Source organism: Salvelinus sp. IW2-2015, linkage group LG26, assembly GCF_002910315.2.
Source record: "Salvelinus sp. IW2-2015 linkage group LG26, ASM291031v2, whole genome shotgun sequence".
Taxonomy (NCBI): Eukaryota; Metazoa; Chordata; class Actinopteri; order Salmoniformes; family Salmonidae; genus Salvelinus; species Salvelinus sp. IW2-2015.
The window spans coordinates 34,653,334-34,670,802 of NC_036866.1; the positions used below are offsets into that span (position 1 = coordinate 34,653,334).

Below are 17,469 nucleotides of genomic sequence, written 5' to 3' on the forward strand. Positions count from 1 at the left end.
CGAGTCTTTGTACATAATACACGAAGATAAGTGTTTGAGAATAGCAAAATCTGTGTTTTATCTTCAATAGACACCTTATTACTGGTGCTTGAGCATTTCGTGTCATTTACATGTACATTAGAGAAAGAACTACTGCCGATGTCCGTGTACATTTTCTACGCCTTTTAGCATGGTCTCACTTTTACTTTGAATAAATGGTGTTGACTTTTAAGTCCTTAAATAGCAGTTGTATTATTTGTGTTGCATGCAATCCTACCTCAACTATTCTTAACCCAATCCTGAAATACTGTTGATGAAAAGTATGTGAATGAATGCGTTTTGCCTGCGAGCTACAGTATCACACCAGCTATCACTGAAGACGGACAGCTTGCGAGGGAAACATAACTATCTGAACCGGAGTCTTTTTATTCAATCACTGGAAGGGATAAGGCTGTACAAAAGTACACTACAGCAGCGTGTTATCAGATTAAGTGAGAAAGTTAGAGGGCCTGGGCCATGTTCATTAGGCACCAAACGGAAGAAAACAGGGAGGGACTACCTAGTTCTGTCCAATAAGAACAGCTTGTTTTTCATTTTCTGTTGAAAAACCCTAAACACTATTTTGCTATGGTGAATATAGCCCTGATTTTTTTGATAGTTCATAACACCCTCAGGCCTATCATGTGACCACACCGCATCATTATTCATGACAGCATGACATAGGGAAGTCATGTGCAGCCCATCACGAGGGGGATGTATTTAAACAAATTACAGATAAGAGTTATTTTCCTCCCACAAAATCTGTTATCCTTCCTTTGAAACGGCAAACACCTGCTTGAAATTGCCATTGATTTGCGAGTGGTGAAAAACGGAAAGGTATCTGATCTGTTGTCCAGTGCATTTCTTCTGACCCTTTGAAAGGGGAGATGAATGTGGGAGATAAATGAGGTGATCAATTTCTGTATTGGCACTTTATTGGATCAACCTTCACTTAGTGGGAGCAGAACACTTTCAAGTAACTAAAATTCAATGAAAAAAAGTGACATTACCAGAGGCGTGACTAATAGGATTATGTTAGAGCAGTTTCACTTCAATAATGGCCACCTGCAACTGGCATAACTCAAACTGGAGAAGAAAAAAAATGTGCCCAAATTACTTGGGAAACAGAAATTGGCATTTGAGCAGAACAAAATCACCTATCAGTTGCTCAACATAGCATTTGAAAATACTTGTTTTTCTTTTGTCACACTACAACACAAAAACATATTTTGTTTGTCACACTACAACACCTGCCTCCAAACACAATAAACACAACATCCAAATCATCACCGTGGCTCAGTCCCAGAGGTGTTTGTGGCATAATATCCTGTTTATTGTCCTACTACTATTGGGTGGGTCTGAGTTCACGCTGACTAAACAACACGTGACTTTGGTCGGGGGCTGCCAGTGTCGAGAGACTCCGGTGTCCAGCTCAAGTGCACGCAATGTGTTGTTCACGTGCACAAAACGTGTACAGTTTCTCAGAATAACAGTGAGTCATAAGGGTACAGTAACACATATCGACCTGGGGGTGACAACCCATTACATTACAGCAGTATGTTTTCAGACTCCGAGCAGCACAAGTGGAAAGACTGTAGCTATTCTCTTTCTGATCCTGACACAGAACCTTACACCACTACTAGCTACTAAAAAATACATTAGTCCAATGGCAGTTAGGACACGTCCAACAGAAGCAGTAGATTAACTATGGCGGCATCTGCCATGCCATTTCAATTGTATGAGAGAAATTATTGTTTGAGGAATATATGGCTGAAATTTTCCAGGTCATTGGAATATAAAAAAACAAAGCAGTGGATGTTTGTGTATGAATGCACCATACAGTACCGACAGAGCCAGGGTAGGCATGTCCCATCGCCCCCTCTCTCCTTCCCTCCCCTCCTAGTCGGAGCATTCCAGATTTGCTGGACTTTCCCCTTCCTGCCTTGCTCGGTGACAGCTGTGGGCTATTATGGTACCGCGTGCAGCTAATTTTAATGGCTGTGTCACAGAGGCGGCGTGAGAGAATGCAGCCCCGCCAGCGTCAACAAGAACAGAACCATCTCTGGACATGAGCCCTGTCCAAGCGGGAGGAGGGGTGCCCTCCATTTAGATCAAACAGGGGGAGGCGGGTGGGAAATCACATGTCTAGATTATAAAACAACTTGGAAACAATTCAAGCCTTACATTCATTAATGACCTCGCACGTGTTGCGTTATCCAACTGTACACGGATTCCTTGTCTATCCTAGCACTGTAAACCATTTCATTTGATATCTTTAAATCAGAGAAAATTAGCTAATTTGGAATTAAGGTGAATTTGAGTCACACAGACATATTTCCAGTCATTCATCTTGATCTTTCCAAACAGGCTAAAGTAAAAAATGACAAAAGATAACGCTGATCCAAAGTCCACATCAGGCTTCTTATGAGTGTTAAGCAGATGCACTGAGCAGAACGGTTGCGGTGTGATCGTTAAAGTATGATGTTTATTGTGGTGTGTGTACTGTGTATGTGCGCAAGTGGCCCACAACGGTAGGACAAACATGAATTCAACCCAAAGACTGCTGACTAAATACACAGAGACAGTGATTAACTCAAGGCAAAAACATCCATTCTTATCTTATCATAGCTTTATTACATTGTAACAGCTCAACAACATTAAATACACAATCTGTTTAGAGAAAACTGTCAAAGGGCATTCCACTCTGGAGTGCATACATACTGTTATGTGATTGTGTGACATTAAAACATTTACACATATATTGAATTGCATTCCATTTGACTGAGTGAGATGACTTTACATGGCTGAGTACAAAAAACCAGAGAATGAATAGAGTATGAGATTGAGTCCCATGGTTATGTCCCGGGCCATATGGAATAGGGGGTCATTTGGGAAACACCCATGACTACAGTATTATGCAACATCTTTATCAACATGAGTGACTGTTTCTGGGTCATTCCATGAAATTAGTCCCTTTTCGTCCCTTAATAGAAATTGTGAATCAATTTTGAATTTAAATTCTATATTAAATGAAGTGCCATTTAATATAGACCACATGGATAATTCAATAAATATTTTTTTTATATGAATAAATTCAGCATTTTGACATGTACCCTCTGTGACTTCTAGGAAGATTTTAACCCACTTGATCCCAAAATGTCTCCAAGTTGTCTCCATCATTCTAAAGCCCTAGATATTTTGTTGCTTTCACAGTCCTTTCTGGAAATTGTTTATTTCAGGCAATCCGTGGTTCATTTTAAAGGTAAAAAACCCTGTCCCTCATTTTAAAGGTAAAAAACCCTGTCCCTCATTTTAAAGGTAAAAAACCCTGTCCCTCATTTTAAAGGTCAACCCCGTTACGTGAACTGAACTCTCATTTTAATATGATTTGAATAATTTTTTCAAAAGGAACTTTCAACATCTACTAGTCTGATCACAGTGTAAAAACAGGCTGGTTCTACTCTTTTGATCATTTTCTGCTGTTTTGTGGTGGAAAACCGAGTTGGTCGTGCAGAACATGTCAACCCTGTTACCCATAGATAGACAGGATAGAAATGTTTAAACAATTAAAAAACATTTGTGAAGCTTGCATTCAATTGCCACTCCCTGTTGCATACAACAAGCTTCCATTCCCCCTGTAACAAAGGGATTTATGCCTGATTTAAGACGAAATCACCCGGTTACAGCCAACCCTGCTACGGTCAACCCTGTTACGGCCAACCCTGCTATTTTATTTGGTACTTAATAGGCACCTACCACAGTCATTTTTTTTATTTAACCTCTTGAAATGGGAAAACATGTTTTTTAATTAAGTTGAACATGTACTCTTCATGACAGAATGTTTTTTTTCAGCAAGTTATACTACCCAAAAGGGACTCATTTCGTGGAACGACCTATCTACTGTATTGTACACAAGCACATTATCTTTAGACAGTGGTGAATACATTCTGTACCAATATAAGACTTTGAATCACAAGGACTTTCAAGTAAATTCCACACAGATAATCAGATTATCTTCATATACATTTTTTCACTGCGTTATTTCTAGACTATGTACAACATTTGTAGAAAGTAATGAAGTGCAGCGATTGCATTATCATGGATGACACTTCTTTGAGAGGAAAGGCGGTAATACTTTACTTGAACTCAGCGGCGTAACGCTTCGCAACAACGTCTTTAACATGTCTTGAAGCTTCACAGTAGGAGGCTAACTACTGCAATATGTAAATATATGTGTCATAACATTGTCATAGTATATCCTTTAGAAATGACATATGCATTGAATCTTTACTACATGTTTATGACACAGCTATGAAGCATTATTGCGGCTAGTTGAAGTAAAGTGTCACCAAAAAGTATTGTCACAGGCAATCCGTTTCTCCAGTTGTATGTTAACATTTTTTTTTAAAGAATAATTTTTTAATTAGTGCAGGCCACTGAGAACATTGACTATCCCGGTCATTATGATTAAGATGATGAAGCAATGCTACCACATAAGGCAGCCACGCGGTAAGTTTAGCAATTTCTATTCCACAGTAAAAAAAAAAAAACGAAAGTATTATTCTCCAGTTACATTCATGAGTTAACAGGTCATATTAAAACAAAACAAAAGAGAATAGATAGCCTGGTCCCAGATCTGTTTGTGCGGTCTTGCCAACTCGTATTATCATTGTCATAGGAGTTGGCAAGACCGCACAAACAGATCTGGGACCAGGCTAGGAAGAAAATACTTTACCTTAAAATTACACGTATACCCTTTCCCAAAAGGGCTATTCAATAATACAAGGAGCAACCCCTCCAACGTCTAAACAGAGCTGAACTACACCAACCACCCAATGTACCAATACCTGACCTGGGTATAGCCCAGTCTCTGTCTTCATCTGTCAGATAGACACAGTGCACTGAGAATACTGAAGGAAGAGTGTAGCTGCCCACAGGGCCACAGTACTTAACCTTTAACCCTCTTCCTTGACCTCCAGGCTGCAGTCAGTCTGCTGCAGCCTGGCATAGTGACGCATGCCTTGCATCTCATTCAGTCTCACTCATAGAGCAGAAGGACTTATATGGGATGATCAGAATGACTGTGCAGCTTGTGTTGTTCTAAAGGCACAAATCACTGTACTGTTCTATGTGGGAGGGTGATGCTGGGTGAGTCGTCTGAGGACTCAGTCTAAGAACGAGGCACTGATTGCTTTGAATACAAGGCACTGTTTGAGTGTGTGTGTGTGTGTGTGTGTGTGTGTGTGTGTGTGTGTGTGTGTGTGTGTGTGGTTACTGTGTGTACCTCCAGCAGAGTTCTCTGTGATAAGGGGGCCCCGGGCCCCTCAGTGTGCTGGGATATGGTGGTTGTTGACTCCATGAGTCCCCAGGAAGCCCAGCCTCTGTTTATTCTTCCTTTGCTCTGTCATCTGTGGAGAAGATAAGGAAAGAAGAACTTGTTCAATATAAGCTACACACAGCATTGCCAGTTTGGGCAGTGTCAATGGAATCTGGCAATGTAGCCTACAAATAGTCAAGACTCAGCCCAGGTTACACCGACAGTAATCTCAGAACGCAGAATCCAATCTCGGCTTTACTAATTTGTGTACATTTTAGGCAATTTGTGGGATAGTTCCTAACTGAAATGTGGTAATGTCCAAAGGAGTCCATTTGAGATGTCCATCTTTCCAGGATAACTTTTCACCGTCTTTAGTTTACACTTCATAACATGGTTCCTGATATTCACCATTAGTGAGAAGAAACACAATGTACCGGTCAGTATCTGTAATCTCTGTTCTGAAGACCTGGCTCAGCTCTCGGTGTTCACACATGGCCGGAAAAAGCCTCTGTCCTTAATTATCCTCGATTTCCTGTCTTACATATTCACCCTGCACAATGTAATATTCCAGAAACAATTGTCTGTCTTGAGACAAGTCCTTAACAATCTTCCTAGGTAAACACAGTATAGTCTGCGATACCATGAACACCAGCACTCTGATTCCTCATAGGTTGGTAAATCAATCAATCAATCACAACCCATGACTCCTGTTCCAGCTCTGTTTTTACTGTGAAGTTATTTTCTCTATTGGAGTATAAGAGGGCTAAGTTCACAAAACAACATGCAGGAGGTCAATGTTCCAGCTCTGTTTTTACTGTGAAGGTATTTTCTCTATTGGAGTATAAGAGGGCTAAGTTCACAAAACAACATGCAGGAGGTCAATGTTCCAGCTCTGTTTTTACTGTGAAGTTATTTTCTCTATTGGAGTATAAGAGGGCTCAGTTCACAAAACAACATGCAGGAGGTCAATGTTCCAGCTCTGTTTTTACCACGGCTGTTATTTTCACTATCTGAAGTGTGACCCTCTATGTTGTTGTCCCACTTATCTATCTTAAGATGAAGGCACTAATTGTAAAATCGCTCTGGATAGGAGCGTCTGCTAAATTACTCAAATGTAAATACGTCAACATGGGGTGTTGTTCACACAGACATCTGGGCAGCAGAACAGGAACAAACAACGAGAGGCCTGTGACTGCACGGAGATCACATGCAGAAGAGGCAGGTGATGGTGTTGTAATGATCAGGTGATGGTGGAGTGATGACGATCGGTCAAACTACTTGCTGCATCATGACTAGTCAGCCCAACAGCCACAGGCTCTCTGGAAGGTCAGGGAGGGATATGGCATTGTACAGCAAGGCATGATAACCTCAAGGAAAAGGACAAGTGCATGTGAACTGATAGGAATGATTCCCCATTGTGATACAAGTGAGGAGACCCATGACGACTCATGATGGTGAGAATGCTGTTCATTGATTACAGCTCAGCATTCAACACCATAGTGCCCTCCGCGGTCATCCCTAAGGTCAGTACCCTGGGCAACTGGATCCTGGACTTCCTGACGGGATGCCCCCAGGTGGTCAGAGTAGGCAACAACACATCCGCTACGCTGACCATCAACACGGGGGCCCCTCAGGGGTGCGTGCTTAGTCCCCTCCTGTACTCCCTGTTCCACCAAATTTCACGTGGCCATGCACGACTCCAACACCATCATTATGTTTGCTGACGACACAACGGAGGTAGGACTGATCACCGACGACGATGACACTGCCGATAGAGAGGTCAGTGACCTGACAAACTATTATGACCCCTCTATGAGAAGATGAATCTCACGAACACAATGGTGTTCTCTGTTTTGCTCTACAACCCCCACAAGCGTCTTGGGACTCGTCTGAAGTCGGTTCAGCCGATCTGCCAACTTCTGTCTGTAGCGTCCAAACAGTTTGGGCTACACACTAATATGACCCCTTTGTGGAAAGGTGAGACTCTCCTACAAACACACACATGGTTGTTTTGCTCTAGGACTCCCACAGGCCTCACAAAACTCGTCTGAAGGTTCCCGGTGCAAGTAAAAAATATATATAATGGAAGTATATACGGAGACTGTTTAGTGACAAAAATAAGGGGTTAAATACATGCAAATAAATAAATAAATAAATAAATCATAAAATACATTTGGTATGTATATTTTTTTATACTTCAAGGGGTCTTAAAATTCAAAATCAAATAGCAAAATGAACCTGGGTATGAACTTAAAACAAATAGCTTAGTAGTAGCCCCCCTCCCCCGATTAGCCTCTTATGGGTTAAAGAGTTACCAATGAAGAAAGTCCATACTGTGTGGACTACACTCGGACCAATCAATGACATCCAAAGATCAGTTAAGTGTTAGGGAGACCCTTAGGACGGCGGCCCTCAAATACCGACCCGTGACTTTTCCAATAAGAAGCGCTCATTAAACGTTGAGTGCCACAATGAACACGACATTTGAGTTGCGTGGCCTTGTCTTAAGTGTATGAACTAATGCCTTCAACGACAGTGCCGTACCTTCTCCTTTAGCTCGAACAGCTGGGAAGACAGCAGGGACACTAGTTTGACGGTGCCATCCAGTTTCTCCTGTAGGGAGCGCATCTCGTTCTGCTCACTCTCCCCCTCGCTGCTCACCAGAGACATGGCCCGCATCCGGGGGAACCAGTCCAGGTTCTTCTCCTGGAGAGAGAGGGAGGAAGTGAGAGAGAAAGAGAGGGTGAGAGGAAGCGAGAGAGCGGGAGGAAGCGAGAGTGGGAGGAAGTGAGAGCGAGAGAGAGCGTGAGAGATTTGATTTCAAAAGAACATTTATTGGCACAAATTAAATGTATTTACGTAGCAGATTCAATGCCTATTCAATTCAGAAGTTCAACACTGCACAGCAGTGTTTACTGAGCTAAAACCAGAGGGAGAGAGAGGGTACGAGAGGGTAAGAGAGCAGCAATGGAGAGAGAAAGGAGAAGTTGAGAAACACTGAAAAGGGGAGGGAAAAGTGAAAGTGAATGGGATGGGAGAAAGAGGGGGAAAGACAAAGAGAGGAAAAGTGTGGGAGGGAGGGGGAGGAAAAGAAGGAAAGATGAAGACAGACAGGCTGACAGACAGAGTGAGGGAGCCAGGAAAATAATACATGTATGTGTGAGTGAGGTGAGAGAGAGAAAGAAAGAGAGAGAAAGCCAGGATAGGTATATTAAGCAGTACATCTGAGGGAATTGGTCCAAGTTCCTCACTTTAGAGGAGTGTGATTACTTTTAACCAGGCCTGTTTTCTCCCAGCCAGACACTGCAGTAAGCTGTACAAAGATCTGCTCACATAAACTGGCTGAGTACTGCAGTAAGCAATACATTAACAGTATAGCTGCTCAGACAAACTGACTCCAGATCAGCCAGCCACTGGCTGTGTACTGCAGTAAGCTGTACAGTATATCTCCTCAAAGGAACTGACTCCAGATCAGCCTCCAGGAGCTCAAACACAGAAACATTGTGTTTCTAGTGAAGCAGTGAATAAAATGAGTAGGCCTATGGGGGGGAGCTCACGTGTTAGTCTTTAGTAGACACACTAGACATATTTGCTATGCTGAACTGCAACAGAGAGAGAGCACTACCTGCAACAGAGATTACTACCTCAAGTGGCCATAAAGGACAAAGTACAGAGGAAAATATAGACAGAAAAAGATGCAGCATTATATAATGGGCTTAAGATGTGTCTGTACCAATATCTGTGTGCACGTGTCGGTTTGCCATGAGACAGATAGATCGCCTTCAGCTGATGTTATGTAAGATCTTGTTGCCAGTTTGGCTGAAAAACACGGTTTAAAAGGTGCTGATAGATATGGCTGGCACAACGTAGAGGTAGGAACAGGAGGATTTTATCCCACCACTTATGTAAAAACAAAGATACTGTACAGGAAAAAGAGGAGAGATCGTGAAGAGACAGAGGGAGCGGCAGTGTTTCTTTAAACAGCACTTTTTCAGTGAGCTCATCTCTCATGATGACAGGTAGCCTAGAGGTTAAGCACGTTGGGCCAGTAAACGAAATGTCGCTGGTTCAAATCCCTGAGTCGACTAGGTGGAAAATCTGTTGATGTGCCCTTGCACAAGGCACTTAACCCTAATTTCTTCTGTAAGTCGCCCGGGATAAGAGCGTCTGCTAAATGACTAAAATGTCATATGTAAATAACAGGGGATCACAATGGAAATAAGTCCCAGACTTTATTGTGTGTTATCCTGAATGATTTTATTCATGTGCATGTATGGCTTTTTCAAGTTTTATGTGTGCTTGTTTTTTTTAAATGGTCGAATTACTAAACTAAACAGAGCATTTTCACTCCATATCCAGCTTCCCTCCATTCCTCAAATAATGTTTATAGATATGTTTGAGCAATTGAAACATACGGTATGTAGGCGTGCAATTTATTTGACCGTTTTAGCAGCATAAAGTTCAGTATATAAACTAGTTTCTCTGTTTTATAACAAGGCCCTACTTAATAGCAGGTGCAAGTCTAACTAGTGGTCAGCACAGTGGTCAGCACAGTGGTCAACACAGTTGACTTGGTCAAAGGAAATGCTGTTGAAACTTTGTTCAGTCTTGACAGTCACTGAGTCACCATTTTTATTTTTTATTTCACCTTTATTTAACCAGTTAGGCTAGTTGAGAACAAGTTCTCATTTACAACTGCGACCTGACCAAGATAAAGCAAAGCAGTGGGACACAAACAACAACACAGAGTTACACATGGGATAAACAAGCATACAGTCAATAACCCAATAGAAAAAAAAGAAAGTCTATATACAGTGTGTGCAAATGGCGTGAGGAGGAAGGCAATAAATAGGCCATAGTAGCGAAGTAATTACAATTTAGCACATTAACACTGGAGTGATAGATGAGCAGATGGTGATGTGCAAGTAGAAATACTGGTGTGCAAAAGAGCAGAAAAGTAAATAAAAACAATATGGGGATGAGGTAGGTAGATTGAGTGGGCTATTTACAGATGGGCTTTGTACAGCTGCAGGGATCGGTTAGCTGCTCAGATAGCTGATGTTTAAAGTTAGTGAGGGAAATATAAGTCTCCAGCTTCAGCAATTTTTGCAATTTGTTCCAGTCACTGGCAGCAGAGAACTGGAAGGAAAGGTGGCCAAAGTAGGTGTTGGCTTTGGGGATGACCAGTGAGATATACCTTTTGGAGCGCGTGCTACGGGTGGGTGTTATTGTGACCAGTGAGCTGAGATAAGGCGGAGCTTTACCTAGCATAGACTTATAGATGACCTGGAGCCAGTGGGGCTGGCGACGAATATGTAGCGAGGGCCAGCCGACTAGAGCACACAGGTTGCAGTGGTGGATGGTATAAGGGGCTTTTGTGACAAAACGGATGGCAAAGTGATAGACTGCATCCAGTTTGCTGAGTAGAGTATTGGAAGCTATTTTGTAAATGACATCGCCGAAGTCGAGGATCGGTAGGATAGTCAATTTTACGAGGTTATGTTTGCGGCGTGAGTGAAGGAGGCTTTGTTGCGAAATAGGAAGCCGATTCTAGATTTAATTTTGGATTGGAGATGTTTAATATGAGTCTGGAAGGAGAGTATACAGTCTAGCCAGACACCTAGGTATTTGTAGTTGTCCACATATTCTAAGTCAGAACCGTCCAGAGTAGTGATGCTAGTCGGGTGGGCGGGTGCGGGCAGCGAACGGTTGACGAGCATGCATTTGGTTTTACTAGCGTTTAGGAGCAGTTAGAGGCCACGGAAGGAGTGTTGTATGGCATTGAAGCTCGTTTGGAGGTTAGTTACCACAGTGTCCAAAGAAGGGCCAGGTGTATACAGAATGGTGTCGTCTGCGTAGAAATGGATAAGGGAATCACCCGCAGCAAGAGCGACATCGTTGATATATACAGAGAAAAGAGTCAGCCTGAGAATTGAACACTGTGGTACCCCCATAGAGACTGCCAGAGGTCCGGACAACAGGCACTCCGATTTGACACACTGAACTCTGTCTGAGAAGTAGTTGGTGAACCAGGCGAGGCAATCATTTGAGAAACCAAGGCTGTTGAGTCTGCCGATAAGAATACGGTGATTGACAGAGTCGAAAGCCTTGGCCAGGTCTACACAGTACTGTCTTTTATTGATTGCGGTTATGATATCATTTAGTACCTTGAGCGTGGCAGAGGTGCACCCGTGACCAGCTCGAAAACCGGATTGCACAGCGGAGAAGGTATGGTGCAATTCGAAATGGTCAGTGATCTGTTTATTAACTTGGCTTTCGAAGACTTTAGAAAGGCATGGCAGGATGGATATAGGTCTATAACAGTTTGGGTCTAGAGTGTCACCCCCTATGAAGAGGGGGATGACAGCAGCAGCTTTCCAATCTTCAGGGATCTCGGACGATACGAAAGAGAGGTTGAACAGACTGGTAATAGAGGTTGCAACAATGGCGGCGGATAATTTTAGAAAGAGAGGGTCCAGATTGTCTAGCCCAGCTGATTTGTACGGGTCCAGGTTTTGCAGCTCTTTCAGAACATCTGCTATCTGGATTTGGGTGAAGGAGCAGCTGGGGAGGCTTGGGCAAGTAGCTGCGGGGGGTGCGGAGTTGTTGGCCGGGGTTGGGGTAGCCAGGAGAAAAGCATGGCCAGCCGTAGAGAAAGGCTTATTGAAATTCTCAATTATCCCGGATTTATCGGTGGTGACAGTGTTACCTAGCGTCAGTGCAGTGGGCAGCTGGGAAGAGGTGCTCTAATTCTCCATGGACTTTACAGTGTCCCAAAGCTTTTTGGAGTTAGAGCTACAGGATGCAAATTTATGTTTGAAAAAGCTAGCCTTTGCTTTCCTGACTGACTGCATGTATTGGTTCCTGACTTCCCTGAAAAGTTGCATTTCGCGAGGACTATTTGATGCTAGTGCAGTCCGCCGCAGGATATTTTTGTGCTGGTCAGTCAGGTCTGGAGTGAACCAAGGGCTATATCTGTTCTTAGTTCTACATTTTTTTGAAAGCCTGCATGCTTATTTAAGATGGTGAGGAAATTACTTTTAAAGAACGACCAGGCATCCTCGACTGATGGGATGAGGTCAATATCCTTCCAGGATACCCGGGCCAGGTCGATTAGAAAGGCCTGCTCGCAGAAGTGTTTTAGGGAGTGTTTGACAGTGATGAGGGGTGGTCGTTTGACCATGAACCCATAGCGGATGCAGGCAATGAGGCAGTAATCGCTGAGATCCTGATTGAAAACAGCAGAGGTGTATTTGGAGGGCAAGTTGGCCAGGATAATATCTATGAGGGTGCCCATGTTCACGGATTTAGAGTTGTACCTGGTGGGTTCCTTGATCATTTGTGTGAGATTGAGGGCTAGCTTAGATTGTAGGACTGTCGGGGTGTTAAGCATATCCCAGTTTAGGTCACCTAACAGAACGAACTCTGAAGATAGAAGGGGGGCAATCAATTCATATATGGTGTCCAGGGCACAGCTGGGAGCTGAGGGGGATCTATAACAGGTGGCAACAGTGAGAGACTTATTTCTGGAGAGATACAATTTTAAAATTAGAAGCTCGAACTGTTTGGGCATAGACCTGGAAAGTATGACAGAACTTTGCAGGCTATCTCTGGAGTAGTTTGCAACTCCTCCCCTTTGGCAGTTCTATCTTTACGGAAAATGTTGTAGTTGGGTATGGAAATCTCAGAATATTTGGTGGCCTAAGCCAGGATTTAGACACGGCAAGGACATCAGGGTTGGCGTAGTGTGCGAAAGCAGTGAGTAAAACAAACTTAGGGGGGGCTTCTGATGTTAACATGCATGAAACCAAGGCTTTTTCGGTTACAGAAGTCAACAAATGAGAGTGCCTGGGGGCACGCAGGGCCTGGGTGAACCTCCACATCACCCGAGGAACAGAGGCGGATGAGGGTACAGCTAAAGGCTATCAAAACTGGTCGTCTAGTGCGTTGGGGACAGAGAATAAAAGGAGCAGAATTCTGGGAGTGGTAGAATAGATTCAGGGCATAATGTACAGACAGGGGTATGGTGGGATGCGGGTACAGTTTAGGTGAGCCCAGGCACCGAGTGATGATAAGAGAGGTTGCATCTCTGGATGGGCTAGTTATGCTGGGTGAGGTCACCGCATGTGTGAGAGGTGGGACAAAGGAGGTATCTGAGGCATGTTGAGTGGGACTAGGGGCTCCGCAGTAAACTAAAACAATGATAACTATCCTAAACAACAGTGTACAAAGCATATTGCCATTTGAAAGAGACAAAGCGAGGCATAAAGCAATCACAGGTGTTGATTGGGAGAGCTAGCTAAGACAACGGGTAAGACAACAGCAGCTAATCAGCTACGACAACAACAACAGGTAAAATGGCGATGAATGGGCAGAGAGGGTTGGTTAACTACAAACAGGGCCTGAGTTCGAAGCAAGGGCCGACAGATAAACAAAAAATAAACAAAATGGAGTACCGTGTTTAATGAACAGTCCAGCAGGCATCAGCTATGTAGCCAAGTGATCATAGGGTCCAGTGAACAGCAATGGATGGAACAGGGAAGCCCTCGGGGTAGTCGTTACTATGCTAGCACGCGGAAAACACCGCGTTTAAAGTTAGCAGGCTGGGGTAAGTAGAAGTGTAAGTAGGAAGAGGCAGGGGAGTGATTGCATCATGCATCCATATAAAAGCCTATTCACCAGTGTCAATTAGGCTACTCAGCTAGCATGAATATACAGTGAGGTCCGCAATATTGACACCCTTGAAAAAGATGACAAAAATTACTATCAAATGAATATAATACTGAGCTATAATGTATGCAAAAAAAATTGTGAATTATATTGTTTTTATTAACTGGGTGGTTCGAGCCCTGAATGCTGATTGGCTGACAGCCGTGGTATATCAGACCGTATACCACGGGTATGACAAAACATGTATTTTTACTTCTCTAATTACGTTGGTAACCAGTTTATAATAGCAATAAGGCACCTTGTGCCTAAGAACATCCCTTAGCTGTGGTATATTGGCCATATACCACACCCCCTTGTGCCTTATTGCTTAAGTATACTAACACAATTGAACAGAGGATGAGATTTTGTTTAACAAGTAATATGTTTTTCCTCAAAAAGGTAAGGGTCAAAAATATTGACATCCCTTTTTTCAATATCTCACCTTGCGAGGATAACAGCACTTTTTCTCAAACATTTTATGAGATGGCGAACAAATTGAAAGCTATGTTAATTAAGACTGTTCCTCCATACAGAATCCTTCCAGATCCTTGATATCGTTTGTCTGCGATTATGGACTTCTCTTCAATTCAAATGGTTTTAAGCCCGGGGACGGAGTGTTGATGTTGATTTTGTGACCAATTAACCATTTCTTTGTGGATTTTGATGTGTGCTTGGGGTTATTGTCTTGCTTCAACTGCCTAGTGAATTAACAACTTAATGTAATGGTTTGCGCATGATATTGATGAAATGAAGCAAGGTTTGTTATAAAGTAGGCCGAATGCCATTGTTTAGCTAACATTGGCATTCTAACTTAGCTATTAAGTTAGTATGTGAGGACTATATCTACATTTTTGCTTAGCTCTGGATAATATGAATGACAACGTTATTGTACTTTCATATTTGTATGAGGGCTAAACATTAATTTTTGTTTGTTGAAGTTACTTCATGAAGCAAATTATGTTAGCTAACGTTGCATGTTACCAGTAGCTGTCTTTGTGCTTAGCCTACTGGCTAGTCTAGTGGCTACTGTGACATTTACGATACATTTGAGCTGCAAAGCAAGAAAGTCACCGAACCCGGGTCGTGACATTCCAGTTAAATTCCAGTAAGCTCTTAGTCTCCAGACTAGAAAACCATTGAAAACCTGTGGTTTGAATTGAAGCGGACARTCCATAAGAATCGAAAGATTCTGTATGGAGGAATGGTCTAAGATCCCTCCCAGTGGTGTTCTCCAACTCACAAAACATTTTAGAAAAAGGCTCAGTGCCGTTATCCACACAAGGTGAGGTATTGGGAGAATCTCAAATGCCTACTCCTTTCATTTGCTTTTTGCATACAATATAGCTCAGTATTTCAATTATTTATTTTATACAGTCATTCTTATTTCAGACCCCACTGTAGAAGTTTGTTTAGTCACTGAGTGTGAAAAGGGGAGAGAAAGAGAGCGAGAGAGGGCAGAGGCATTGAGCAACAGGTGAAGTGAGGACAGACTGGCCGACAGACCACAGGAGCCTGACACGACACGCTAATTCAGTTAGCCCTGAGGTGGGGCAAAAATAACTTCAAAACAACAGCCCCTTCTCTCAACATACAGAGGGAAAAGAGGGCCACTGTGGGGCACAAAGACATTTTCTCATGAACGTTTGCAAAAACAACTAGGAACAACAGGTCCTGTTTAACCCCGACTCAAATGTGACCGATTGATTAAGCATGCCCAATAAATCCAATTAGAAATTTATGAGAAGGGACATAATGTACCCTTTAACTACAGTTTAGTTTATTTGGAGAGAGACAAAGTACAAACACATTGCACAAACAATCGTCCAATGCACTGCAGTATAGTGTTTCTAGCTCACATTAATTTAACTTCTTATGGCTGAGTGGCAGTATTGAGTAGCTTGGATGAAAAGGTGCCCAGAGTAAACTGCCTGCTACTCAGGCTCAGAGGCTAAGATATGCATATTATTAGTAGATTTGGATAGAAAACACTCTGAAGTTTCTAAAACTGTTTGAATGATATCTGTGAGTATAACAGAACTCATATGGTAGGCCAAAACCTGAGAAGAAATCCAACCAGGAAGTGGGAAATCTGAGGTTTGTAGGTTTGCCTATCCAATATAGAGCGGGATATTGGTAATTTTGCACTTCCTAAGGCTTCCACTAGATATCAACAGTCTTTAATACCTTGTTTGATGCTTCTACTGTCACGGTCGTCGAAAGAAGAGGACCAAGGTGCAGCGTACATTTTCTTTTATTAGTAAAATGTCGCCAACAAAACAAGAAATAACAAAAACGACCGTGAAGCTACAAGGGCTATAGTGCCCCTAACAAAGACAACTTCCCACAATGACAAAAGAGGAAAAGGCTGCCTAAGTATGATTCCCAATCAGAGACAACGATAGATAGCTGTCCCTGATTGAGAACCATACCCGGCCAACATATAGAAATACAAAAACATAGAAATCAGAACATAGAATGCCCACCCCAAATCACACCCTGACCAAACCAAAATAGAGACATAAAAAGGCTCTCTAAGGTCAGGGCGTGACATCTACTGTGAAGAATGAGGGAAGCAGAGCTCTTTGAGTCAGGTGTCTGGCACGAGCTGAACATTCGCAGTCACGTGAGAGCGACCTGCTTTCCATCGCATTTCTGAAGCCAAAGGAATTCTCCGGTTGAAACATTATTGAAGATTTATGTTAAAAACATCCTAAAGATTGATTCTATACATCTAAAAACATCCTAAAGATTGATTCTATACATCGTTTGACATGTTTCTACAAACTGTAATGGAATTGTTTGACTTTGTCTAAACTGCGCGTCATGAATGTGGATTACTGGACTGAACGCGCGAACAAAATGAAGGTATTTGGAAATAAATGACTATATCGAACAAAACAAACATTTATTGTGGAACTGGGATTCCTGGGAGTGCATTCTGATGAAGATAATCAAAGGTAAGTGAATATTTATAATACTATTTCTGACTTCTGTTGACTCAAAAAAATGGCGGATATCTTTATGGCTTATTTGGGCTCTGAGCGCTGTACTCAGATTTTAGCATGATGTGCTTTTTTCCGTAAAGTTTTTTTGAAATCTGACACAGCGGTTGGATTAAGGAGAAGTTTATCTAAAGTTCCATGTTTAATAATTGTATCTTTTATCAATGTTTATTATGAGTATTTATGTAAATTGATGTGGCTCTCTGCAAAATCACTGGATGTTTTGGAGGCAAAACATTACTGAACATAACGCGCTAATGTAAACTGAGATTTTTGGATATAAATATGAACTTTATCGAACAAAACATACATGTATTGTGTAACATGAAGTCCTATGAGTGTCATCTGATGAAGATCATCAACGGTTAGTGATTCATTTGATCTATATTTCTGCTTTTTGTGACTCCTCTCTTTGGCTGTAAA

General features: G+C 42.3%; 1 protein-coding gene across 1 annotated transcript in view; it reads right to left on the bottom strand.

Annotated features, from left to right (window-relative positions):
- Positions 1 to 2,625: 2,625 nt before the first annotated feature.
- The window catches only part of LOC111952558 (inositol 1,4,5-trisphosphate-gated calcium channel ITPR2), a 160,347-nt gene continuing 145,503 nt past the window's right edge, over positions 2,626 to 17,469 (bottom strand). The window contains exons 55-56 of the mRNA XM_023971370.3: positions 7,880 to 8,041; positions 2,626 to 5,426 (exon numbers count right to left, since the gene is read on the bottom strand). Coding sequence (XP_023827138.1) covers positions 5,343 to 5,426; positions 7,880 to 8,041 — 246 coding nt within the window. The 3' untranslated portion in view covers positions 2,626 to 5,342. The remainder of the gene's footprint in view (positions 5,427 to 7,879; positions 8,042 to 17,469) is intronic.